General features: G+C 51.1%; 11 protein-coding genes across 11 annotated transcripts; 3 read left to right on the top strand and 8 right to left on the bottom strand.

Annotated features, from left to right (window-relative positions):
• Positions 1-189: 189 nt before the first annotated feature.
• On the top strand, positions 190-634 carry LMH87_002640 (uncharacterized protein; the record flags this gene model as incomplete). The annotated part of the gene is made up of 3 exons (XM_056194129.1): positions 190-451; positions 499-511; positions 607-634. The coding sequence occupies 3 exons, from the start codon at positions 190-192 to the stop codon at positions 632-634; spliced, it is 303 nt and encodes a 100-aa protein (XP_056051099.1).
• Positions 635-2,031: 1,397 nt separating this feature from the next.
• Positions 2,032-2,525, bottom strand: LMH87_002639 (uncharacterized protein; the record flags this gene model as incomplete). The annotated part of the gene is made up of 2 exons (XM_056194128.1): positions 2,032-2,297; positions 2,381-2,525. The coding sequence occupies 2 exons, from the start codon at positions 2,523-2,525 to the stop codon at positions 2,032-2,034; spliced, it is 411 nt and encodes a 136-aa protein (XP_056051098.1).
• Positions 2,526-4,983: 2,458 nt separating this feature from the next.
• On the top strand, positions 4,984-5,958 carry LMH87_002638 (uncharacterized protein; the record flags this gene model as incomplete). Its single annotated transcript, XM_056194127.1, has 3 exons — positions 4,984-5,139; positions 5,198-5,418; positions 5,475-5,958. 3 exons carry the CDS (start codon positions 4,984-4,986, stop codon positions 5,956-5,958), a joined length of 861 nt encoding a protein of 286 aa, XP_056051097.1.
• Positions 5,959-6,462: 504 nt separating this feature from the next.
• LMH87_002637 (uncharacterized protein) lies at positions 6,463-7,281 on the bottom strand (the record flags this gene model as incomplete). Its single annotated transcript, XM_056194126.1, has 2 exons — positions 6,463-7,102; positions 7,166-7,281. The coding sequence occupies 2 exons, from the start codon at positions 7,279-7,281 to the stop codon at positions 6,463-6,465; spliced, it is 756 nt and encodes a 251-aa protein (XP_056051096.1).
• A 697-nt stretch (positions 7,282-7,978) lies between these two features.
• LMH87_002636 (uncharacterized protein) lies at positions 7,979-9,787 on the bottom strand (the record flags this gene model as incomplete). Its single annotated transcript, XM_056194125.1, has 1 exon — positions 7,979-9,787. One exon carries the CDS (start codon positions 9,785-9,787, stop codon positions 7,979-7,981), a length of 1,809 nt encoding a protein of 602 aa, XP_056051095.1.
• A 1,425-nt stretch (positions 9,788-11,212) lies between these two features.
• On the bottom strand, positions 11,213-12,166 carry LMH87_002635 (uncharacterized protein; the record flags this gene model as incomplete). Its single annotated transcript, XM_056194124.1, has 1 exon — positions 11,213-12,166. One exon carries the CDS (start codon positions 12,164-12,166, stop codon positions 11,213-11,215), a length of 954 nt encoding a protein of 317 aa, XP_056051094.1.
• Positions 12,167-12,990: 824 nt separating this feature from the next.
• LMH87_002634 (uncharacterized protein) lies at positions 12,991-14,257 on the bottom strand (the record flags this gene model as incomplete). Its single annotated transcript, XM_056194123.1, has 6 exons — positions 12,991-13,259; positions 13,324-13,615; positions 13,676-13,757; positions 13,817-14,034; positions 14,095-14,165; positions 14,224-14,257. 6 exons carry the CDS (start codon positions 14,255-14,257, stop codon positions 12,991-12,993), a joined length of 966 nt encoding a protein of 321 aa, XP_056051093.1.
• A 1,601-nt stretch (positions 14,258-15,858) lies between these two features.
• Positions 15,859-16,973, bottom strand: LMH87_002633 (uncharacterized protein; the record flags this gene model as incomplete). The annotated part of the gene is made up of 2 exons (XM_056194122.1): positions 15,859-16,799; positions 16,859-16,973. 2 exons carry the CDS (start codon positions 16,971-16,973, stop codon positions 15,859-15,861), a joined length of 1,056 nt encoding a protein of 351 aa, XP_056051092.1.
• A 1,111-nt stretch (positions 16,974-18,084) lies between these two features.
• LMH87_002632 (uncharacterized protein) lies at positions 18,085-19,275 on the bottom strand (the record flags this gene model as incomplete). The annotated part of the gene is made up of 2 exons (XM_056194120.1): positions 18,085-18,117; positions 18,187-19,275. The coding sequence occupies 2 exons, from the start codon at positions 19,273-19,275 to the stop codon at positions 18,085-18,087; spliced, it is 1,122 nt and encodes a 373-aa protein (XP_056051091.1).
• Positions 19,276-19,813: 538 nt separating this feature from the next.
• Positions 19,814-20,815, bottom strand: LMH87_002631 (uncharacterized protein; the record flags this gene model as incomplete). Its single annotated transcript, XM_056194119.1, has 6 exons — positions 19,814-19,817; positions 19,880-19,887; positions 20,020-20,386; positions 20,445-20,448; positions 20,576-20,753; positions 20,804-20,815. The coding sequence occupies 6 exons, from the start codon at positions 20,813-20,815 to the stop codon at positions 19,814-19,816; spliced, it is 573 nt and encodes a 190-aa protein (XP_056051090.1).
• Positions 20,816-22,114: 1,299 nt separating this feature from the next.
• On the top strand, positions 22,115-23,061 carry LMH87_002630 (uncharacterized protein; the record flags this gene model as incomplete). Its single annotated transcript, XM_056194118.1, has 2 exons — positions 22,115-22,724; positions 22,796-23,061. The coding sequence occupies 2 exons, from the start codon at positions 22,115-22,117 to the stop codon at positions 23,059-23,061; spliced, it is 876 nt and encodes a 291-aa protein (XP_056051089.1).
• Between the last annotated feature and the right edge of the window lie 154 nt (positions 23,062-23,215).

Genomic DNA, 23,215 nt, shown 5'->3' with positions numbered 1-23,215 from the left:
CAGCAGGTATAAGATGTGCACCCCAAACCACAACATCAAGGCCGTGGCTACTCTGTATCTACTCACTCCATTTCATCCATCAGACTACCCTTGCTTTGTCTCCGAGAAGCAGTCTACTGAGAGTTTTTCACATGTGCGATATTGCTATTGTCAAGATACCCACTCTCAGATCTCTCAATACGCGTCAAAATGAAGTCTACTGTTCTTTTATCCGTTTTCACCCACCTCTCGATTGTTCTTGCCGCACCTGCTGGCACCTATGAAGCGACCGCTACGCGGGATATTCAGCAAACAGAGGGGCTTTTAGACCCTGCTGAAGGTCTTGTTAAAGGTCTGCCCCTCCTCGGCGGTCTCTTGGATGGTCTTCTGCACCCTGTTATTGGCACTCTGAATGGCGTCACCGACAAGCTCCCAGTTGGTGGGCTGACTAAGGACCTTGGTGGTACCCTCGGTGACGCTCACACCGTTGGTTAATGTCAAAGACTTCCCGGTAGTAAGGTGCCTCAGGCAGGTAAGTAACGCGTTGTAACTGATGCTGGCTCCAGAGCGATTTTAAACTGAAACTTTCTCGTGACATTGGGACAGATCAGGCTAAATTATTGATAGGGATGAGATTCGAAATTTTCTGTTTTAAGGAGGGCGGGTCAGCGCAGGAGCTTCCAAGCAAAACCCTGAGGTTCAGCACAAATTCAGAACCACGAAGTTAGAACAGAAAATTGATCTAGTCACAAAACTCCGTCTTTTCTTAGAGTCCTTGCTATCTTCTGACTATAGTCATTGTTTACTAGGCCATTGTGGGTTGTATCTTATTTTACACAAACTGGTTAATGCATCAGTACAGTACCACTTGGGTTGTTTGAGCAACCGTAATGACTTGAGCAACCAGAATGAAAAGCCATTCCCGGTCGTTATTTTTGCACAATGTACGCATCACCCTTTATGGTACGTGTTGGCGCTAGCTGGCTGCGAAGTTTATGGCTTCAAAAGACAAGGTCATGTCCCTAAGCAGCGCCCAGCTGCTCTTTCATTATCTCGATCATTTGCACGCGCTGAACTGACCCAGCTGAAATCCGCATATAGTGGCAACAGGCACACATATTGGTGGGAATTAAACATTCCTGCGCCTGGAAACAGCGCTGCAGTGGCCATGCACGACAATCTGCCCCTCAAGGGGCTCAGGCTACTGTACTGCAATATGGTTGGCTGTGCTGACAATCTCAGTCATGTTTGTGGGATTGGGGAAAACTGTAAAGAATGATAATATTGGTATCTATATGGTCAGAATATTAAGTATATAGGGACAGCTGGACATGGTGAGATTGGCCAAGAAGCGTCGCTTATATTAGAGGCGGTGGGAAGCTTGCGATGTTGGACCAGCTTCCTTGTTGAGGTGGACACTGCGAGGTTGTTCTTGCACTGGAACCCAACTTTTCTTGCGTGAGATTTCTAGCCCCTTATCGTATTGGGTCGGAAGCATTTAAGTAAACAAAACAATTGTCTGTGGCTTTCAGATGGTAGGAATAGTAATTGTAGCGGCAGTTACCTCATGAGGGAAGTCATGTCACTACACTTTCTCGGTTCCGTACTTGAACGCTCGATAGTTACATAACATAATGCAACATTGGCGCAAAACTTCTAAGAACGCCACCAAAGTTCTACAAGAACTCACAAATATTCGCTAGAAACCTAGTTTCCATTTGCCAATACATGCAAGTCTACGTGGTCAAGAGGGCTCACTCACGCTTAAGCAGTAACGAGACGTAGATGCCAATATAATGTGGCTTTTTATGATCAGAACTCATATACACACATGGAAATGTATGCATAATTTCCTAATAAACATGGTGCAGCACAGGAGAAACTGGGTATGCAGGTGATGAGGCACTTTGGTAGTTCCAGTTTTCTTTATAAGCTATACTGGCCGCGCAGTGCCTATCTAGAGGATCCCACTGCTACACTGTGACGGAACACGACTACTGGAGAAACTATTCCCGAGCGACCAGGAGCGTAGACGCTCAGCGGCGCTTGCCACTAGTACGTGGGCCAGGGGGGGTATGCCAACCAACTCCTGGCTTCCTTGTGCTTGGTGCTGCAACGGGAGCAAAAGACCTCGTGCTCAGTGTACGGGGTCATCTGCTTGGTCTTGCCCAGGAGGAAGTCCTTCATGAAGTCGACCGAGTGGATGCCGGCATAGAGTGCATTGTGGACAAAGTCGTCCATGCCCGAGTGCTTGCCGCAACCCTCGCACTGGGAGCGGTCCTGGAGAAAGTTGGCGCCCTTGAGCTTAAGCTCGCTCTCTGTAGCAAGGGCCGTCATGTCAGCGAACTGTTTTGTGTTCTTCTTTTCTGGGAGTTGTCTGAAGGGCTTTAGGAGATCCTACTTTCCATGTTGAGCATGCTGGCAATATGCGCATGCTCCGTCTCGGTGAGCACCCAGTTGTAAAGGGTCTTGTCTTCGTACTGGAAGACCTCAGAGGGGACAGGCTCGTCCATGGGAAGGTTGTGGATGGGGAGAGTGAGAGCCATGGTGAGTGGTCACAAGTGGTCTTGGAGGTTGTAATAAGTGTGTACAGCTGAAGTTTGTAGGCTTGTATTGCTGATGATGAAAAAGTTGTCCTTGCAAGGCGGGTGAAAGCAGCTGTTAAATAGTCGAGAGATTGAAGAGTACGTACCGTCTGGTCATCATGGTGCGGAATACATCGTGGTTGATCGAGGCCACAACCGAGACATGATCTCCAATCTGGTGCATCGCACGGCAGACTATCGATGTCATACCCGAGACATGCGCACCGTGAAGCGTCCCCGCATCCCCGCCATTCAGCTTCTGTGAGCAGACTCAGAGAAATCTCAGAGCGATCTTTGGAGCGAGTTTGCCTCATGAGGGCAGTCTCGATGTTTGCGGCTTAGAAATCGAAAGTCACCGCCGGCAGGAGGACGGAGCGGGGCGTTTCAACAAGGTCGCCCATGCTCGTCGTGTACACCTCCGCTCCATCCCCTCTTCCCAGCTTCAAGGGTCACAGACAGAGATATATTCCAATAATTGATAGTGCGGCATGAGCAATGACGTGGCGTCTTCAATGCAAGTTTCGGAAGAAAGCACCGAAGGCGACTTCATCGTGTAACTAGCAAGTCTGTAAGCCAATCGCAACGTCTAGTCGCTGACATCTGGCCTGCAAGTCTTCAATCTATGCAGATTCCAGCCAGCCTCTGGGCTTGGACTCTGGCGTTCGTGTCTCTCTTCAGGTTTTCAGGCAGCGACATGCAACACGTCAGTTACCCATCTACACAATGATGTAGACCTGCTGCACTCTTGAAGCGGGGAAATGGCAAAAAGTTGGTTAGGTGCATTGCAAATCACACAAGATGCTCATGGCGTGTATTCTACCTTTTCTTAATTTGTATCGGCAAGCATGCCGTCGGGCTGCCGTACGACCGGTCTCCGATCGACGCCGAGACCTAATCACGCAAACTGAAAAGGCGGCTTGGCCAAAACTAGTTTCAGCCGCAGGGTAATGAGATATTGTGTCATGCTTTATAGTTTAGAAGAGGCTACAGATGGCCTGGTAAATGACCGCTCCTCCCCAGGTTGAAACAACCTCGTACCGGTGAGGACAGTCTACCTGTGATCAGCGATGAAGCAGGATGCGTCACTACTTCTATGAGTCCGGAGATTGGAGACTCGGGTTGAAGGCACGCATATCCAGTCGAACGGTGGTGATGATGTCCTGATGCTTGATCGATCTTTGCGTTCACTTTTTTTTTTGTCCATGACGATTGACCACCTGGTGTGCAGTGGACACAACGAGTGCCCCGTGTCTGTAATGCAGCCCTTGAGGTCGCAGCACCAAACTACATATTGGCAATCTTGCAAGGAAAAATTGTAGAGACCTCTTGCAATATAGCAATTTCTCTACAAAGGACTTTTTATTGAGATCAAGCCATGGTAAGCTTGATAAGCGTTCTAAGTTCATGCCCCAATACGTGTCGTGCAGCGTCACCAGAGTAAGGCGCAGCGATCGTGGCTGTGTGCTGTCGGTGGCTGAGCGCAGCAGTGGGGTGGTTCGACAATCACAGTCAAGAGAAGAACAGAAGACGTGGTTAGTGACCGTGACATACTTTCAAAGAACTAATTTTTGGAAACGTTTTGGCAAATCATGAAAAAGCACCCTGAAGCTGATGATGATTGCCAGGTTTTGGTAAGTATTCCTCTGGCGTTTGTGGTCGAATAGAGCGCGTAACTTAGTCTGTACAAGGACAGCGAGCCGTGACAAGATGCCGTCACCACTGTAAATGTCTCCATTTAGCAGCCTTGGCAGCCGTCTGTCAGCAACCAGGCCGCCGACTGGCTGAGCCTGCCAGTAGGTAGGCTGGTAACTTAGGTAGGTAAAGCCGGCGGTCGGGTGCCTCGCAGTGGTCGGGTGGACCCTCACAGACACCGCGTGGCCGCGGCAACGTCTTCCCGCTGCTTTTTATAGCGAGCTGGGACAGGGTCCGCCTTGTCGCACAGCCAACTGACTGACTGACTGCCTTGGCTGACACGCAAGTCTCCCAGGCTTCTTTTCTTCCCTTGCCCTTGTTTGTCTTTTTCTCCTGTCCCTCTCTTCCGCATCCTTGCTTTCTTGTTCCTCGTCACCCCGGCCATTTCTGCTTCTTGCTCTCGCTCATCTCTCGTCCTCACCTCACGGCTATCAATTTTTTTAATCAGTCCATTATACCCTCTTAGCGGCTTGACGACGCCACCATACCAACGACGACTCCTGCGACGCTTCACCTCGATTAGCGCCGATCCGGAACGAAGCTCTAATCCCACGACGAGAACAAGATAAAAGAAAGCTTTAGTGACGACATCTCGGCAAAAAGGCTTCGGATCGCTGTCGACGTGGCTTTTCTGCGCCAGCGCTCAACAGACGCTACGCTCCGTCCGAAACTCTATCGTCCGCCCACCCATTGTTGACACCACTAGCCTGCCGCACCCACCATCACAATGCTTGAGTTTGACCCCGATCGCGTACCGCCCATCAAGCTCGGTCTCCATATTGCACAGATTGTTCTGGGCTTTGTGCTCTGGGTGCTCGAGATTGTCGTCTTCACTGGCAAGGGCTCCAAGGTTGTCGGAAACAATGGCTGGACGTTTGCCGCCGTAAGCAATCTTCCATCGCTCAGCTGAGGTGACGTTTCCTAAATAGCAATCGCAACAGTTCTTCATTTCCATACCCATATGGGTATATCTCATCATGACGCCCCGATTCGAGCGCACACTTCGCTTCGCCAACGTGCACGCCATGTTTGCCGTCGACCTGTTCGGCGTCATCCTGTGGCTCTCTGCTTTTGCGACCCAGGCCGCCTACAACACATCCGGCCTCTGCGGCAACCGCTGCAGCATCAGCAAGGGCGTTGTCGCTATCGGTGTCATCATCACGTACGTTTTTGCCTCTGCACCTAATTTACAAGGGAATTCGCTAATCAATCCGAAAGCCTCCTCTTTGGCTGCAGCACCTTTATTAGCGGCTACACCATGACCTACTACAACTTTCACGGCAGCCTGCCCGGCTACAGCAACCGCAAGATCCGCAGCGGCAGCAATGACATTGACCCCGACAAGGAGGCCTTCTCCATGGCGCCCCACGGTGACGAGGCATATGAGCGCGTCCACATGGACGACCATGACCACGACGGCCACAGCGGTGCTGCCGCGGGCAGCTACGGTAGCCGGTACGGCAGCAATCCCAACCCCTACAGCGGTGGGCACTACGACGAGGAGGACCCGAGCCGCTACGGCGCTTTGCCGCCACGCAGCAATCCCGGTGCCTTTTTCGACAGCGAGACAGAGTATCGCCCTGGCCCCAGTGCTGTCTCTCCGCCTCCGATGGCACCTAGCCCTATGCCGTACCGCCCTCCTGTTGTCGACGATGCACCGGCTCAGTTTCCCCATGCCCCTTATGATCGTGTAGACCGGTAATGACCTATAGACGGGGAAGGTTGCTTTTTTGCCACGATAAGCAGAGGCCATCAGTGTGGCTTTCGAGGATTTGGTACGACGGAACGGTACAGGAATATTGCACATTTGAGCGGCGTTTAAATGGAAGAGGCAGAGCTTTTGTCGATTCAAGCATTTCAGTCTGACGAGATGGGCATTGCTTTATCGACAAATGGGAGATACCTCCCCCAGTCCGGACAGCGGTTGATGCATTTAGCTCTTTGGAATAGCATTAGAAATTTGCACTTTTTTGAATCTCAAAATGAATGCAAAATCATGCATAATTAAATGACATTTTTCTCATCTTGACCATGTATTTTTATAAGACTAAATCGTTTCATGAAATCCCAATGCAGAAATGATGCAAGAACAACTCCCTGTAAACGCCTGCTTTTTTTTTTTGACAAGATACCCGAAAGATGGATTGATTTACCCAAATACTTCCCAACTCTGCAGTAAGGAAAACGCTGCCTCCAACTTACGCACTCAGTTCAGCTTCTTGAGTCTGCGCGCAATGTCGGCCGCCGTCTGCTGCATCGGGTTGAGCCTGGCATCCCGCGCCATGGCGCGCGTGTCGTCGCCGTGCTTGGCTACCAGCTTGTGCAGCCACTCGGACTCCCTCTCGCTCAGGTGCCTGGCCTTTTTCGGCGCCGGGTTGCGGGCCTGCTCCACGAGCTCGCGCACCACGTCCGTCATGCTCTCGTCCTGGGCGTCCACGATGCCGCCCCACTCCTCGTGCTCCTCCTTGGATCTCTTGTTCTTCTTGTAGCTGCCGTCGTCGAGCTCGGTGACGACGTCCTCCTCCTCCTCGTCATCGTTGTCGAGGTGGCGGAGGGGGTCGTTGAGCGGGTTGTCGCCGCCGGGGTGGATGACGCGGGTGATTCTGCCAGAGGCGTCCCGCTCGACTCTGGCCTCGGAGACGATGGCCTTTTCGGTGCTGTCAATCGCAAAGGGGTTGGGGTTGGAGGACGCGGACGAGGAGGCGGCGTCGGCGGCGGAGTGGGCGGCCTGGAGAGCGGCGATGGAGGACGAGTCGAGACGGCCCTCGACGCCGCCAGTGGGTGCGCGCAGGCGGGACACGAGGCCGAGACGGCGGTAGTTTTGCGACAGCGTGGATTTCTTGTCCCTTTTTTTTTTGGTTAGCTTCTGAAAGACATTGGACAGGGGTGAGGAACATGGAAAAACGCACCAGTTGTCGGCAATGATGTTGTTGCCCCGCGGGTTGAGAATCTTTTTCGTCTTGTTGGACTGGCGAATCGGCATGCGGCCGGAGCGGCGCTTCTTCTTTTGCAATTCACGACCCATCCTGACGGGTTTCTGTGTTTATAGGTTGTGGGAGAGATTATTGGACAGTCGGCAAGGAAAATGTCGACTGCTGGTGTTTCTGGGTCGAAAAAGCTGCCGGCGCTGCGGTTTGCCAATGGGTCGTCTCTGATTTTTTTCTGGATCGGCGCTTATCGATAAGGTCCATCCATTCACCGGCCTCGAGCGGCTGCCTACCCTGTACCACTCTACGATCATTCCGCCATCAAGATTGCTTTCTTTTCCTTTGTATTCCTTCCCGTGGACCGAAAGGCTGAATGCTCCAAGTGGAAGAGTATGACGTATCCAAGAAGATAGGCGTGCGGTGGGCGAACGGCATAAATAGTCAATCAGTGTGTATACTCAACGTCTTGCAAAGACCCCCCAACGGTGGTGTATAGCCCATATACAAACTCTCATCACGGGCCTATCGTAGCACTCATTTGAAAGTCGAAGGTGTTGGGCTCAGAAACCCTGCAGTAAGAGTAATAGGTTCCTAGCAATGACTGCCGTCGCAGCGTTTTGAGAGTGTTTAGCTCAACTATTTTACTAAAGATAGAACGCTTCAATTGGAACTTCGCCTCGCATCAATAAATAAACAAATCACTATATAGCATAGTACCGGGCCCAAGTTGTGCTTTTTTGGCATACAACCCATAAGCGGACGGCCCGCGAGTGGCGCATTCAAAACACCAACGCCTCAGAAAACCCACATCTCTGGAACCGCCATGAAGACAAAAAGTGAAGTACTGAAAATGGCAGGATAAAAAGACAAGAGTGGGTTCAAAGTCGCCGTGCCACCCGATTCAGTTGTCGAGGCCGCCGCGGCAGAGCCGGTGCCGGATGCTATCTCGCTATCTGCACTGGTGGAAACGTCGCAACTATTCCCGGCAGCAGCAAGCTGCTGGTATGGCGCAGTAAGGAACGCTGGTGGAGACAGGTCAGGAGTCGAGTTGCCAGCCTCGAAACAAGCTCCCACCGTCGTGTTGGGTCCCTTGCCCAGGTTGACCTGGGTGCAGGTCAAAATGTTGTTGGCGGGATAGTATTCGACCCATGCGAAACACATTTCGTTCTTGCTGGCAAGGCCGCCCTTCACCGGCTGGGTATCTTTGGATGTATCAAACTCGCAAGTCGTGATGAGTCGGTCACCAGGTAACAGTTGAACCTCGTTTAGACTCTTGGCGTACTGATAGTTGTACTCATAGTCGTGAAGAGTCGAAAGGGGAGGCAACTCCATGCCGTCTCGAATGATTTGCACACGCGTATTGCGACCACGAAAGTGCATGTGGTGGACAACCGCTATGGCCGTGAGGCCTTCAGCGGGCCACTTCTTCGTACATTCGGGTGAGCACACCGTGGAATGAGAGACGACCTTTTTGCCCGGTTCGAGAGTCAAACCGCTCAGCTGCAGGTCGCCCAGCGTCATCGTTCCGACCTCCGTGTCGACCTGCTTGTCATTATATGTAAAGGTGAATTCGGCACTGCCCTTCTCGCCCTCCAGTGCGTCGGGATTGTTGTAGTGGGTTTCAAACATGACATACTCGAAGCTGTCAGCACCAAACGGCTTGCCATAGCCTGGCTCGAGAGTTCTTCCAGACATGCCAGGGGCCCATCCTGCGACAAAAGAGGTGCATGGATTGTTGAAGTTTTTGTAGTCGCAGTTGGGCTCCTGGCCAACCATGGATTTGACCTTGTCAGGGAGGTCATAGCAAGAATAAAGAACGATGTGATGAACCAGGGGACTGGAGATGAGCCCTGGCGCTTCAGCAAGAATAAAGTTTTTCTTGCCCTCGGGAAGCTTGTGCAGAGTGTAGCAGTAAGTCGTCTCCTGTTTGGGAATAGTGATTTCTGGCTGAGTGAAAGTGACATTCTTAGAGTTCGGTACCGCGAGAACCTCGTTGCGAAAGGTCGTCTTGCCGGTACCAAGCTTCACGTATTGCTTGCCGTTATGACCAGGCTGGTGCCTTTCGAAAGTATTATCGCTGGAAAAGGCGTAAATGAACCACTGCCACGAGTCGGTATGGACGTTTGCTTGCTCTTCCAAACAATCGGCCGAATTTTTCTTTTCGAAAACGAACCATGTAGCCTCATCCGTCTGATTACCTTGCTTCAGGCGAATATTGTTCCCTTGTTCTTTGGAAAGCCGGGGAGTAGAGAACCCGCCGGCATGGCGGTTTTGCAATACAAAATGTCCGTTCTCGTCCCTCCGACCTAAAGCGATATCTGCGCCGGTCATGGCGCCGGTTTCACTAAAACCGAGGGCCAGATAGCCTTTTGATCGCGAAGCGATTCCGTATGTAGAGTACACGTCTCCTACCTTCCAAAAGAGCTGCACTTCTCCCTTTTCATCGAGGGCGGCGTTGTTGTCAAACTGCGCATGGTCGAAAGGAATCCAGTCAGGAGCATCAGCAGCATTGACAGCTGGAGACGCGAACAGGATTGAGGCTAGAAGAAGAAAATGAGGGCATAGTAGTAAGGAGATACTACGTAAGAATTGATGAGCAAGCATTGTGCCAGGCGTCTTTAGGAATCAAAACCAAGCGCGTGAGCCGTGAACGCCCTATTTGCTGATTTTGTGGCTTCGAGAGGTGGCTTGTGCTAATGAGTTCCAAAGAAGACTGCACACTAAAAGAGTCAGAGATAAAAGATTGAAGTGGCCGTGTGGAATTTTGATGGTAGGTTCACGCATTTACATGTAGATGAAGTGTAAAGTCTGAGCCCTTTATATGGACGCTCCCAACTTTCGACTAGAATGTGATAGGAATGGGCCACACTCTGTCAGTCATGATGGCTATCGTCACCGTTTCACTAAATTCTTTGAACACATGTATTGATGCCTATCGGCAGTGGCCACTGGATTGACATATGTGGTAACACCTGTCGGCATCGGCGACTAGTAGTATAGTATATAGTGACTAGTTAGCCCACGCCTCTGAAAGGTGGCACCTTCAGAAGCCTCCTCCGCAGCTGTGGCGGAATCTCGTGAAGGAAAGTGGTGCAGGGCTAAACACCATGTGTAGACAGGGTAGTGCTCTCGGCCGATAATGCTAATCGAATAGCCAATCCTAGTTCAGCTGCTTGACTAGTTAATCACTGTCGCATGTGCACGGACCTTTGGATCTTCTTTACCCCGCGCTGTTTGCGAGTAGTTGCCTTTGCTAAAAGCAGTACCTTTCACAGAGATGCCAAGTTATGTCTTAGCTACATATGTGGCTCGCAAAGCGTGTTACGCCTGAGCTGAATCAAGTAAACGCACGATGACCATACGAAATATTGCTAGCTTGCGCTAGTTCCATGTACGCCTGATACTTACGAACGGGGGTATTGAGGCTTTATCCAATCAGGAACCAGACATAAATAATTGCCGAGACCTCCCCAATTCATGCATCTGGCGGCATGTTTATTGCTGCTCCATTTTTTTCATTGTCTATGCACCGTACTTCCTTTTTTATTCTTATCCCAGATTCCCCACACGCCCGGTCTTGGTACTGGGTGTGGCTACTTGAGCCTTTCCCCCCCGCAGTTAGTACGAAGCAGACTTTGGATGATGCATAGCTCGGAAGAAATACGCCTTGGTCTCCTTGAATCAGTAGAGCTACACTTAAGCACGGAGTACTTAAAATATATGCTTTGGAGGTACGGCGGGCGCGCGCTCAGCAATTCACGGAGAACATGGCGGATTTGGAAGTTAGCTTTATACGAACGAGGATTATAGAGCGCTAAGAGGAATGTATGGGCCGGAAAGACGGCGCAACAATAGCGGCATGATGATTGTGCATGTCCGAGTTTTCGTAGAGGAGAAGGCGATGTAAGTGTGGTGTAAGACTCGGAGCAACCCTGACTCTCTTTTTGGAAAAGCTATGTATATTCTACTCTTCAACATGAATACCTTGAAATACCCAGACTAAGCACAAAGTTATGTGAATGAAGAAATTTACAGACTCTTTTCCACCTCCATCACTTCACGGATCCCCTCCTCAATCGCCCTGACACGAGCCTCGTCGAGGTGCTTCAGCGGACGTCGCGGATACCCGCCGTAGCCAAAGCAGCTCTGGATGGCCTGCTTCGTTCCTGCAATGGCAGCTTTGGTGAGTGGCCAGTCGCCCTTGCTCAGGATCTTCTGCAGCGCCTCGGCCTCGTCCCGCTTGCCCTCCACATACAAGCTCCACACGCGTGCGCAGACCTTGGGCATGACGTTGGCACCGCCCGCAATGATGCCGCTGCCGCCGCTCTGCAGCGTCTGCGCCGTGAAGTCGCACATACCGCCAAACGCCATGTAGCCGGACCCTTCCTCGGCGGGCGTCTTGGCGCGCGTCGCCTGTGCCACGCGCGTCAACTTGCCCGTGTTGCCGCAGGTGAATTTGGTGCCGACAATGTTGGGGTGCTGCGCGAGCCGGATGACGAGGTCGCTGTCCATGTCGATGCCCGACACGGCGCCGGGGTAGTTGTACAGGATGAGGGGCAGCGGGGAGGCATCGGCGACAGCGGAAAAGTACTGGAAGATGACGCCCTCGTCCGTCTGGGCGCGGTAGTACGAAGGCGGGAGGATGAGGGCGTAATCGGCGCCCTGCTGCGCGGCGAGTGTGCACAGCTCAATGGTGCCGCGGACAGAGCCCTCTGTGGCGCCGAGGATGATTGGTGTGGTGGTGAAGCCGGCGTCGTCGAGCGCCTCGCGGGTGGCCTTGGTGACGGCGAGCTTCTCCTCGCGCGTGCAGTGGACGGCTTCGCCATTGGAGCCCATAACGACAAGGCCGACGAGGCCGTCACGGATGAGGCGCTGGGCGTGCTTTTTAATGGTGGTGATGTCGAGGTCCTCGGTCTCGCGGTCGAAGAACGTCATGGTCGGGGCGTAGATGCCGCAGGGCAGCGAACGGCGTTGGGCGGCCATGGTGTGAGCGCGTATGATGAGAGGGAAAGAAAACGAAAGCGCAGGTGTGATTGAGAGATTTATGCAAGAAGAAGAAACAACATGAGGCTTTGCAAATGGGGTAGCTCTGTTCATGCCAGGCCTGGTCTGGGGCCTGGCGGCCGGTGGTGGGGCCGGCCCCGGTCCCGGCGGTTGACGCTGGGCGGCACCCGTCGGGATATTAGCAATGGTGATGAGGCTACAATAGCTGAACAGATGATGTGAGTAAGTGTTAAGGAGTATATTTATGTTGAGACGCAAACTATGAGCTCATTTGTTTCTTTGGCAATTTTTCTTTCTCAAGAAACATGGGCAATAATGGTCAAGATTGGTCGCTGGCGGAGTAATTCTTCCACCTATAGGAGGGCAGCTGAGAAACGATATTATAGCCAAGACGTCTAGAGTTAGTCGCGCACTAAGGCACACCACTTACTGGGTACATGTAAGTATAGTAAGTTACGTATAAGTTGACATGTTATTTATTCAAATGTATTTTAATTTACTTATTATACGAAGTATAATTTCTAAAGTAACTTATATATAATCACTAACGAATATACTACATTGAATAAAAGCGTAATAATTCTCTCCTAGTGTCACTGCACATGCCGTATCACTGTGAAGAAGCAGCTATAAGAATGCGAGATCCCTGCGAGGCCCCATAAGTGAAAGAGTTCTCTCTTCAGTGAACAATATAGTCATACTACTGTTATTACTATATCTATCTGCGATCTCTCTTATCATTTCCTTCGGGCTAGTCGCTATCTGACACCTAGCTACTAAATGCGAAAATAAGGCCGGCGGTATTACGCCTCTGACCATGCTCTGCGCAAATACTGCTCGGCAGACGTGAAGTGATATTCTGGCAGCAGTTGATTCCACTCGTCAGAAACAGACCACGCCCCTTCTGCAAAAGATACAGCATACGCCATGTGTACTTTCTTCGACAAAGCAATCAACGTATCGGCTGGAATGTCAGACGGAATAGACGGATGCTCAAGTAGAGGGTACCAAGTCGTCTCAGCCGTTCCTTTCTTTGCCGCATCGTACGATAGCCTGTCTATTTGAAATTTACCTAGACCTCTGGTTAACATACCACCTTGAGTAAGATCGCGTTTCATAACCCAGTGTCACCTTACCACGAAGATCCTCACCTAGGCTTAACAAAGAAGCCACTGTTACCTGGGAACCGCGAACGCCCCCTACTTCCGGCCAAGGCCCTACGAAATCGAGAGCTCGCGCGACAACTTCTGCCAGGTCTTCCACAGTTGTCAACGTGACCGAATACTTCCCGTCTGCAATTTGCCAAGCCCGACGGTTTTCAAAATCGATACACATGTCTTGCATATGAAAATGCTTAGTTGACACGCGCCCGGGCGGGGCAAAGTAGTTTGCAAAAAAGCCCGGCTGGAATAGACAATACTCAAGCTTCTACACGCTTCGGTTAGCAGCTAGACTTTTTTAAAAACCGGGTTTACTTATCAGCCATACCTTGACGGGGTGGTTGATCTCCTCTAGATATCGTCTCACTGGAGTTTTGGAATCGTAATGGGCGGGAGCTCCGTCTTCTCGGCTGGTGGTGATATCAGCAATTTTGCAGGTGGCAGGTAAGTTTGCTTCCAATAGACGTACCAGGCCCACTCCGACGGCGCAAACCTCTTGACACCACTAGTAAGACAAGCATTGATCAAATTGATGTGCGATCTTGCCCAGGCGCCGGGGTCAATATTTGTTATAAAGGACAACACTGTATCCACGCCTTTCAAGGCAAGAGCTATAGCTTCTTCATCGTCGTAGTCGACAGCTACCCAAGTGACAAGTGCTGTCTCTCGGCGTTTGCGATTCGAATCCTAGCAGTAGCTTCACTTCAGATTGATGATCTCACGGACACGGTTTATCCAATAACGTACATTTCGTGTTAATACTCTCACTTCGTGCGTGCCTTTAGTCAAGATCCGTTCGATCACCTCCCAACCGACATCTGCAGGGACCTTAGTACTAGTGTACTTAGTCGTCGTAATGAACCAGTCAATTCTTACTTGATTGCCCCCCCGCAATTGCAACTGTCTTCATAGCCGCTTTTTCTATTCTTCAGATATTTGATCAATGGACGAAAACGAATCTCTGATTTGAAAACGGTTGATGAAAAGTGTCACTGAAGCTTCATTTCTTTTCGAAAGGACAGCTGTTTATCAGTATTTAAGTACTTGCAACACGTGGCATTGACTCGTAGCTAGAGCCGCTTTAGTTGCCAGAGGTTTACTCAGCAACTGATACTTTTATGTGCGTCCGTCGAGCCGCTTCGGCCCCCGTCTGTTCCACTTTTGTGCCGCGCCGCGGTCAGGCTCTAGATTGGCACGCTTGCGGTCACTCAGCTTATAAATGAACAAAAGGTCTCAAGCCCCTCTCTAACATTCCTGACTTTCGACTGAGTTACTGCCGCAGCTGTAGAAAACTCCGCTCCTTCATGAGACAGTTTACAAGTGTATGTGGCGAAGGATCAAATTGCACTGACACGTTCGAAAGTGTCGCTCGCATCTCCGCTATGCCAGGGAAGCCACTGCATTCGACAACTATCCAATTACAAATGAAACTGCTGTAAACTCCGCTCCGCTCTGCTCCATAACCAAGCACGCCCACTTCTACAGTTCCGTGACACGTGGGAGGTAACTAACCGATGCTCCGCTTCACGAATATCGGTATCAAAAAGGTCAAGCCGAAGGGTGTGATACAGCAGGAGTCAAGGTTTTAGATCATGTTCTATCCGGCGAATTACTAATCAGTCCCACTGTCCTCTGATTTATTTTATATTACGAACTGCTGGCTTATTAATAGTGATTTGTAAATTATAATATGATAATCCGAAACAGCAAAGCCTCGCCTAATGGTTGGTTACATTCCCAGGACCGCTCTAAGCGACCATAGAGGTATAGAAACGGATTTGCAGAGTAAATATGACAAGCTGGGCCGACCTTCGACGTCAGATTCAGATTGCTGTCCAGTTGCAAAAAAGCCATTGAACCAAGGTCACCAATGGGGCACACCGGCTTTTCAGGACACGACACAATACAGAAAACAAATGGGTGGTGACGCACGGGGTTATCAACAGGCCTGGTGTAAGCAGCCAGAAAAAGGTGCGACGAGCGAGAACTGGGTGACGGAAAGGCTGCCTGAGAGGCTGATTTCTCGTATACGATACACAACAGTGAAGGAATTCTGCTTGGTTGCGTATCGATTAATCGCTCACGGATGTATCGCATATCGGTCAATATATCGTGATACCGCTAAATATGGCGTTTAATTGCTAATTCTGCTACCCTAAGATGGATATTAGTATCGATTCCGATATAATATCCGATACCACGTACAAGGGACCACCCTGAGGTTTCCAACCCGGCCTCACAATACCCTGAATCCAAACCTTCAGCCCTGCCCATGTTATTTTAACTCTGGTCCTTCCGATCTGGTTGGAGAATCCCGGATAAGAATTCTTGACCACTCTCGGTAGAGAAATCGACCGAATGCAAAGTGCACTCTCTGGTGGTCGAGGCTAGACTAGACTGGACCATGTTTTGTGTGCATGTCTTACCTCGCAGCCATCGAGCAATCACGTAATTACAAAACTCATATGTTTGTCCGCCATGCCCAGACCAGCCGTACTGATAAAAGCCGGGTCAGACGTTGGGGCGCACGACAACCCTGACGGTGGCTGTTCCATCTCGATATTTGTCCAGACATTCGTTGACCTGGTTGGGGTCCAGGCCATAGATGACGCTAGATGACGCTGGCTTCACATGGCCATTTCGAATCCACACCGGGAGGTGTTTCCAGTACTGCTTCATCAGATCCGGATAGTTATTGCTGCCACCATAAACGAAGTGTCTTTCGAATCCCATCTTCTTAGAACTCTTCACATGCTCGTCAAGGTCTCCGTTTGTGGGAAGCAAAACGGCGAGCACACCTTTCTTGGTGTTGGACAACACTGCGACTCCCAGTGCCTGGTGTGGACCGTAGTTCACCGTATCGACGGCATACACAAGATCGTCGCCCACGATCTTTCGAACGCGTTGTACCACATCGCTTGCATGTCGGTCAACGACGTGTGATGCGCCAAGTGATTTGAGTTCATTAGTATTGCTCGCCGCAGCCACAGCGACAATACGGCCTATGCCCACGAACTTGGCCAACTGAATGACAAAGCGCCCACAATTTGAAGCACCTCCAATGACAACCAACGATTGTGAGGCGTAGTCGAAAGAGCCTGCGGCTGCCGAAAAAGGCGCTGGAATGCCAAGACCTGAAGCATCAAAGACAGCGACTGCTGCAACAACGGAGTTCACCGGTATTGTCGCGGCCTCGTCGTCAGTCAATCCTGCATCAGTGACCTTGGCAACATATCTGCCATCGAGCACAGCATACTGTTGTAGACCCCCAGAGTCGTTGACAAGGTTTGGATTGAACGTAGACATGCCAAACACATGATCGCCAGTAGTAAAGGTCGTAGCCTGGCACGATCCGGTCTGAATTATCTTCCCGACCACGTCGTGCGCCAAAACAAGCGGCTGACCCGTGAAAAGGTGCTCCTTATCACGAGCTTTTTGATCATGTGGATTTACTATGATAATGTGTTAGCTCAAGTAAGGCACCGAAGACCTTGTGATCGGAAAGACGTACAGCCCGCGGACGTGACCTCGACAAGCAGCTCATATGGCGCCGGGACGGGGATCGGTCTATCCCCAAGGACTAGAGGGTCGCCGATGCCAGTCACGAGCAGAGCTTTTTGAGACATTTCAATCGAATAGTAGACAGTGAACACGGATAGAGAGCGGTGGTACTTGTTGAGACGTGCGAAATTGGGCTAAAGTAAGCGCAGGCTCCAGAAAGCTTAAATAGCAGGTCCAACTATGCTTAATAATTCAAGCAACATTCTTATGCGCAGCATGCCAGGTCGCTAAAGGGCGACTTGGGCTGAACTGTCAAGTTTGCGGAGTTTACTGCTGTGGATTGCAGCTGTGGTCTGTAAAAGTCTCATACGATAAACAAACGCATCGCAAATGACTGCCACGGGCCTAACTGGATCGGCAGTCTCTACATATGCTGATGCTGTTCGAGAACCCTCGCAGACCACTAGGCATTATTATTATTCTGTTTGCAGGAAGAAGCCGCCCGGCATTTGAAAAGTGGACGTCACGCATCACGAAGAATAGATCGAGGTGTAAGAGCTTTCTGCCGCCGCCACCTCGCCCCCCTCTCCTGGACGCACTCCGCATTTTAAACGCCAATATCCGCACAGAAGGTTTGAAATCTCCTCTGCTGTAGCGCAACTGTTGTGGGAGCGGGGGTGCTCGCGTCGAGACCCCAGGCGATCAGACCTCATGTTAGTCAGTTGCGGCGGAAGCCAGAGCGGGGCCGGCCACATTCATGGGTCGTTATGAATGTCTTGATGAGTGACATTATCATTGGAAGCGAGGCTTCGATTCATGTTTGCGGAGCGGTCTTCACGGCAAAGGCGTAGCGGAGTTGCGAGCGGCATTTGCGATCGCGCCAGCGCAGTTTTGATGGGTCCTTGGGAGGTTTGGGGGTGGAAAAAATATACTTTTTCAATTTAATTTTTTAATGTGAACCTTGTATAAAAGTAAACTAATCTTAATCGCATTATTAATACAAGACAAGTTATACTCTAGTAGTAAGCTAATATCTCGGACCCTTGATAGTATCTTTGCGGCTACCTAATCCCTTGCCCGTGGATGCATCAACCTCCTCTACCGGGCATGCAGGGTATCTTTGCTGCCAAATTCAAGCAACAGTAGTTTTATAAGGGTCGACCTGAAAACTTGAAAGTTGCTGAGTATCGAAGGCTACGATGGCTACCTTTCTTCAAGAAAAGAGAGCGTTTTGTGCTAGTACCACAAAGATATTGCGGCAAGCAAAATCTATAACATACTTATCAGCATAAATATGTAAATATGTACACCACTCTACACCTTGCTTCTCAAGCTCACAATTCTATCCGTCGCCCTGTCAAACTCATCCCTGTTAAGTCTTCCACTTCTCAGCCCAGCGACCAATGCGTTTCGAATAGCCACGCCTTCAGTGACATTGAGCTGACTTGCGAGAATGAGGTCGTTGCCTGCCGCTACTGCGATTCTAGCCCTTTTTTCCACATCACCATACAGTAAAATGGCGCCTGCCTCCATTGCCTCTGTGATGGTGACGCCGCGGAAGCCGAGTCTGTCGCGCAGTATCCCCTTCATCCACTTTGGGCTGAGGCCTGCAGGCAGGCTGCTGTCCACAGCCGGATAGACGGCCCACGACGGCATGATCAAGTCGACGCCCGCGCAAATAGCGGCGGTAAACGGGCGCAAATCAATGTTCTCGAGGTCTTCAAGCGTCACGTCAAGCGCCACAGGTGCTATGTCTGTATTTTGATCCCTTGCGGCGGCGCCCAAACCTGGAAAGTGCTTGGCCGAGACGAGAATGTTTCTGGCACGCTGTGCCTTGATGAACGGCATGGCCGCATCAATCACTTTTTGCGGCGTATTCCCGTACGAGCGGTTGCCGGCGTCGAGGAAATTGTCTTCCTGGCGATACACACCCAGCACCGGCGCGAGGTCCATGTTGAAGTTGTAGCTCTTCAAAGCCTTGGCCGCCTGGACGCCGGCCTGCCAGCCAGTGACGGATGGGTTGGGCGAAGCTCCGATCTCCTTTGCCGATAGTGGGGGACCACCGTCGATCACGCCGTTGAAGACCGTGCCGCCTTCTTCGTTGGTCATGATGAGAAGGGACGTCTCCTTGCCCGATTGCTTGCGCAGGAGTCTGTACGCTGGTGATGCCTTGTACGCGGCTTGCAGCTTGGCAAGGGCCGCCGGCGTATCCTTGTTTACGTGCACATCGTAAAGAAGCACACCGCCGACCAGTCCGTCTCTTGTCAGGTTGTAGAGTTCTTCCGGAGGTCCCGGCAAGGTATAATCCCACGAGTAGATGACATGCTGTCCTGCGAGAATGTCCAAGTCACCTCGTGGCTTGTGGCTACCGCGAGCGGAGTCAATCAGCGCCAATGCAAATACAACTTGTGATGGTGAGAAGCGCATGTTGTTTCTGGCGTCATAAGATTGAGCAGTAAGCACGGAGATCTCGGAAATGTATCATTTGTGTGTTTCGAGGCTTATTATATGCCTTGACGGACGAACCAAAGCCCGACGGCTTACAGAATCTACCGTAACATTGCACCGTGATATGGAATCGAAGTAATAGCATTCACTATACAAACTCTTGGACAATAGTGGCCTAGGTGAAGGTTATTGGCCCATGTGCTTCAGCTGAACTTTTTGGCGGTGCCCCAGAAGAACTAGCTGATTAAAGCTGCAAGCCCTGCCCGCCAATGGCACGTTACATGCAAGTCTAAAAGCTTGAAGCAATATATACCTGATCCACTGTTTAGCTTTGAATAAAGATTTTCTTGTCAAGATATCTGAAGGTTCCTCGGTGGTTGCCAATTGGCAGCCTCGGCAGCCGCCCCTAGCGCTGGGTGTCCCGAGCGGTCTTGACGAGCGCGCCCAAGCTATGTGCAACCACAGCCTCATCCGTTGGCGCAGGAAATATAACAACTAATATTTTATATAATCTTGTTTATCTAATTGAATAAAATATAAGTATTGATTTGATCGTCCTTTTCAATTTTTTTCAACCAATTACATTATAATCTTTTTTGTAAGTTATGTAAAGCTCTAAGGCAACCATACTAACTATACACTACTAGCTAGTATAGCTGAGTCGACGTCCTCGTTTACTGTCGCTTGTGACCATTTATTCGATGCGATACAGCAAGAACTAACACTATTGTATGAGGCGCTCGTGCAATTTGTCGTGCCTGACCAGAAATTGTAGCTTGCGCAGAGATCGATGCACTCATCGAGCGTGGCAACCACACCCTGAGCAATATTTGAGCCGCTGCGGAGGCTCGTCCCACACACCTTGACAAACTTCAGACCGTTTTCTGCGCCGTCGGGAATCGGGCCGTTATTGCCACTTGCGAATGACATGGAATTGTAACTGGTACCGTTGGAGGTCGGGCAGTCGCTACTGTGCACGATGGTAGGAGATGGTGATCCTGGCGCCGCGGACGACGTGGAATGCGACGACGCTGTCTCGGAAGACGTTGACGACGGAGAAGCTTGTGCGACACTAGTAGAGGAGCCGCCACTGTTCCTACTGTCAGCCATAACTGAACGTCATCTTGAGCTCTGTAGAGCTCACTTACGAAGCTGATTTGTCAGTTACAGAGCCGTGGCTCACTTTCGAAGATAGACCACCACCTAAGCCGCCTCCCAGAGCACCGGCAACGATAATTGCCAGTGCAATCACGACCAGTGACGAAGAAGCTGCGCTTACTGATGCCACATATAGTCGGCTGGCGGAGGTTTCTGACTGATGTCGGTGTCTCTTTGGCAGTAAAGTCCTGTGATTGTACATTGTAGGAGGCTGGGTGGAATGCTTGGCTCGGCTTGTGGACAATCTCCGGATAGCTGTCGGGCTCTCGGCTCACTTGCAGGCCGTCTGATCCGTAGCGCTATATTCATGCTTAGTCAAGTTATTGTTAACGCGTCGGCCGTGACGTACATCGTAAGGCATCTTCACCCTTGCCAACGAGAGATTCAAGACTCTCGAAAGCTTGCAAGTTCTGTTAATTATGAAAAGTTTGTGCCATTTTTATGGGGAAGTACTGGATATTTGAGACTCTGCAATGCTCACAGTCTTGTTAGTGCGGCTGAACGCCTTGAAGCGGGATCGACGGAGCTACGGCCCGTCAAGGCTGACTGAGGGTCCAGATCTCTTCTTTGGGCTCCTAGGATGCTACCGTGCTTGCGTGCAAAAAACAGATATGGGTCTGATTGGAAACTTCTATTGCAATAGCCAGGACTAGTGTTAGTGTCCGCAAATCACGCTACTGTTTAACCAGCGCGACGGCGATCTTGAGTCTATTGCCACAATGCACAGGCGACGGCTCGTCCACGAGCACCATACTGCGTTTCGTACGCCTTTGATAGCTGCAATTGATTCTATCAACAAAAAGGGTGCTTGCAATTCCAGAAATGGCAGGCCGAAGCTTTTGCGGTGGCCAGACTGGGCAGCAAGAGGAGGTCTGGCTACGGCTGCTCCTTTTCATTTCGTCTCACTGATGGCGAGCGCAACGGCGGCGAAAGCAAATACTAGCAGTGTACATCGCAGATAGAAAAGAGAAGCACCCCACCCATACAAGGCGGGAAATGGCGCAGCGGGAGCATTTTTGCGACATGTCGCTGTCACGAGCCGGTCTTGTGCTTCGGAGTGGCCTGTAAGTGTTGCAGGCCGTAAGTGTCAGCCCGACATTAGCTTCGAGGCTGGTTTCCCCCAATCCTAGACAAAGAAGTCCGACTTAATAGCCAGTGCGATCGCAGAGAAAAATTCGATGGTTTCTAGAAGAAAGCATGTATGTCTTGGCTGCGCTCCCATAGCTTGTTGATGTCTACACTTAGCTAACAAGGTGAGGATTTAACCCACCCATACCCCAAAGTAACTACTTGCCAACTAGTCACTTGGCCGAGCTGAGCATAATATTTTAGGCAAAACGGCCAAGCTAGATGGTGGTGCCAAACGTCAATTGTCACCCTAACTAGTGGCGTCTGTGCGCGACGGGTTGGATGAATCACTGCCGCCGCCTACGTCACTGTGTCGATCTCGTTTTCTAAGTTCGTCAACCATAATTCTAAAGTTTCCGAAAAAGGTACTAATCATATGCAAGGCCGCCCTAGCAACGTTGAGCACACCCATCCTATCTCAACTAGCATATGCAAGGCCGCCGTAGCAGTGTTGGGCACACCCATTGTACCCCGATCCCGAAAAATCTTGACTTCCGTCTTCGCCAGCGCTTTTGCCATTTAGCCGATTACCATGCTCAGTCTTGACAGCTGGTGGTGGCGGTTCCTTGAGACCTACGTCTACGCCGAGCTCCCGCCGCCGCCGCGCCGCCGCACCACGCCGCTCCAGGTCCTATGCGTTGGCCCGCCCCGGTCCGGCACCGAGTCGCTGTCCCAGGCGCTCGCCATCCTCGGCTATGACCACTCTTACCACGGCTGGGACATCTTGTTCGAGGCGCCACACCGCATGCAGGACTGGGCAGCCCTCGCCCGCACCAAATGGTATGGCCGTCGCACTGGTTCGGCGGATCTAGCAGCGGCCGACTTTGACGCCGTGCTGGGCCATGCCGCGGCCGTGTCCGACGCGCCGGCGAGCTGCTTCGCGGCCGAGCTGATTGCCGCGTACCCCGAGGCCAAGGTCGTGCTCAACACGCGGAGCGACCTCGACGAGTGGCTGGGCAGCATGGACAAGACGATTGTGGCCATCAACGATAGCTGGATGTTTTGGCTCATACACCTTTTCCACCGCGAGGCGTTTTGGGCGTGGCACGTCTCTCAACGCTATCTCTGGGCACCCTTCTTCCGCGCGCCCGACGGCCACATGGCGACGGCGATTCGCAGAAATGGTAAATGGGTCTATCAAGGTAAGCAAGTCGCTAGAACACCCGTGTGAACTGTGGAAAATGAGCTGACTAGTTGGTTCTTCGAATAAAAGAACACTGCAACATGGTTCGAGGCTTGGTGCCCAAGGAAAGATTGCTGGAGTGGCAGATTGGGGATGGCTGGGAACCGCTGTGCGAGTTTCTCGACAAGCCGGTACCCGACGTCCCGTTCCCGCATGCAAATACTCAGAATAAGGGTTGGAAGGAGAGAGAGCAGCAGGCCATGAACAAATGGGTGTTTTTAGCCTTAAGGAATGCACTTGTGCTCGGCGCAGGTCTCTCCGGCCTCGGCGCGATAATGTATAAGCAACTATGCTGATTGGGTCCAAAGGCGGCCCAAAAGTTTAATTAACTCAGAACCCGATATAATCAATGTAATGCTCTCTTCCGATTCTAAATACATTTTATTTATAGCACAAGATTTTGGTGCTGTATACCTAGGTCGCTTCTTTGTGTCCCGACAGGTAATTGGT

Source organism: Akanthomyces muscarius, chromosome 3 (genome assembly GCF_028009165.1).
Source record: "Akanthomyces muscarius strain Ve6 chromosome 3, whole genome shotgun sequence".
Classification (NCBI taxonomy): Eukaryota; Fungi; Ascomycota; class Sordariomycetes; order Hypocreales; family Cordycipitaceae; genus Akanthomyces; species Akanthomyces muscarius.
This window is presented reverse-complemented; position numbering and strand designations above follow the sequence as displayed.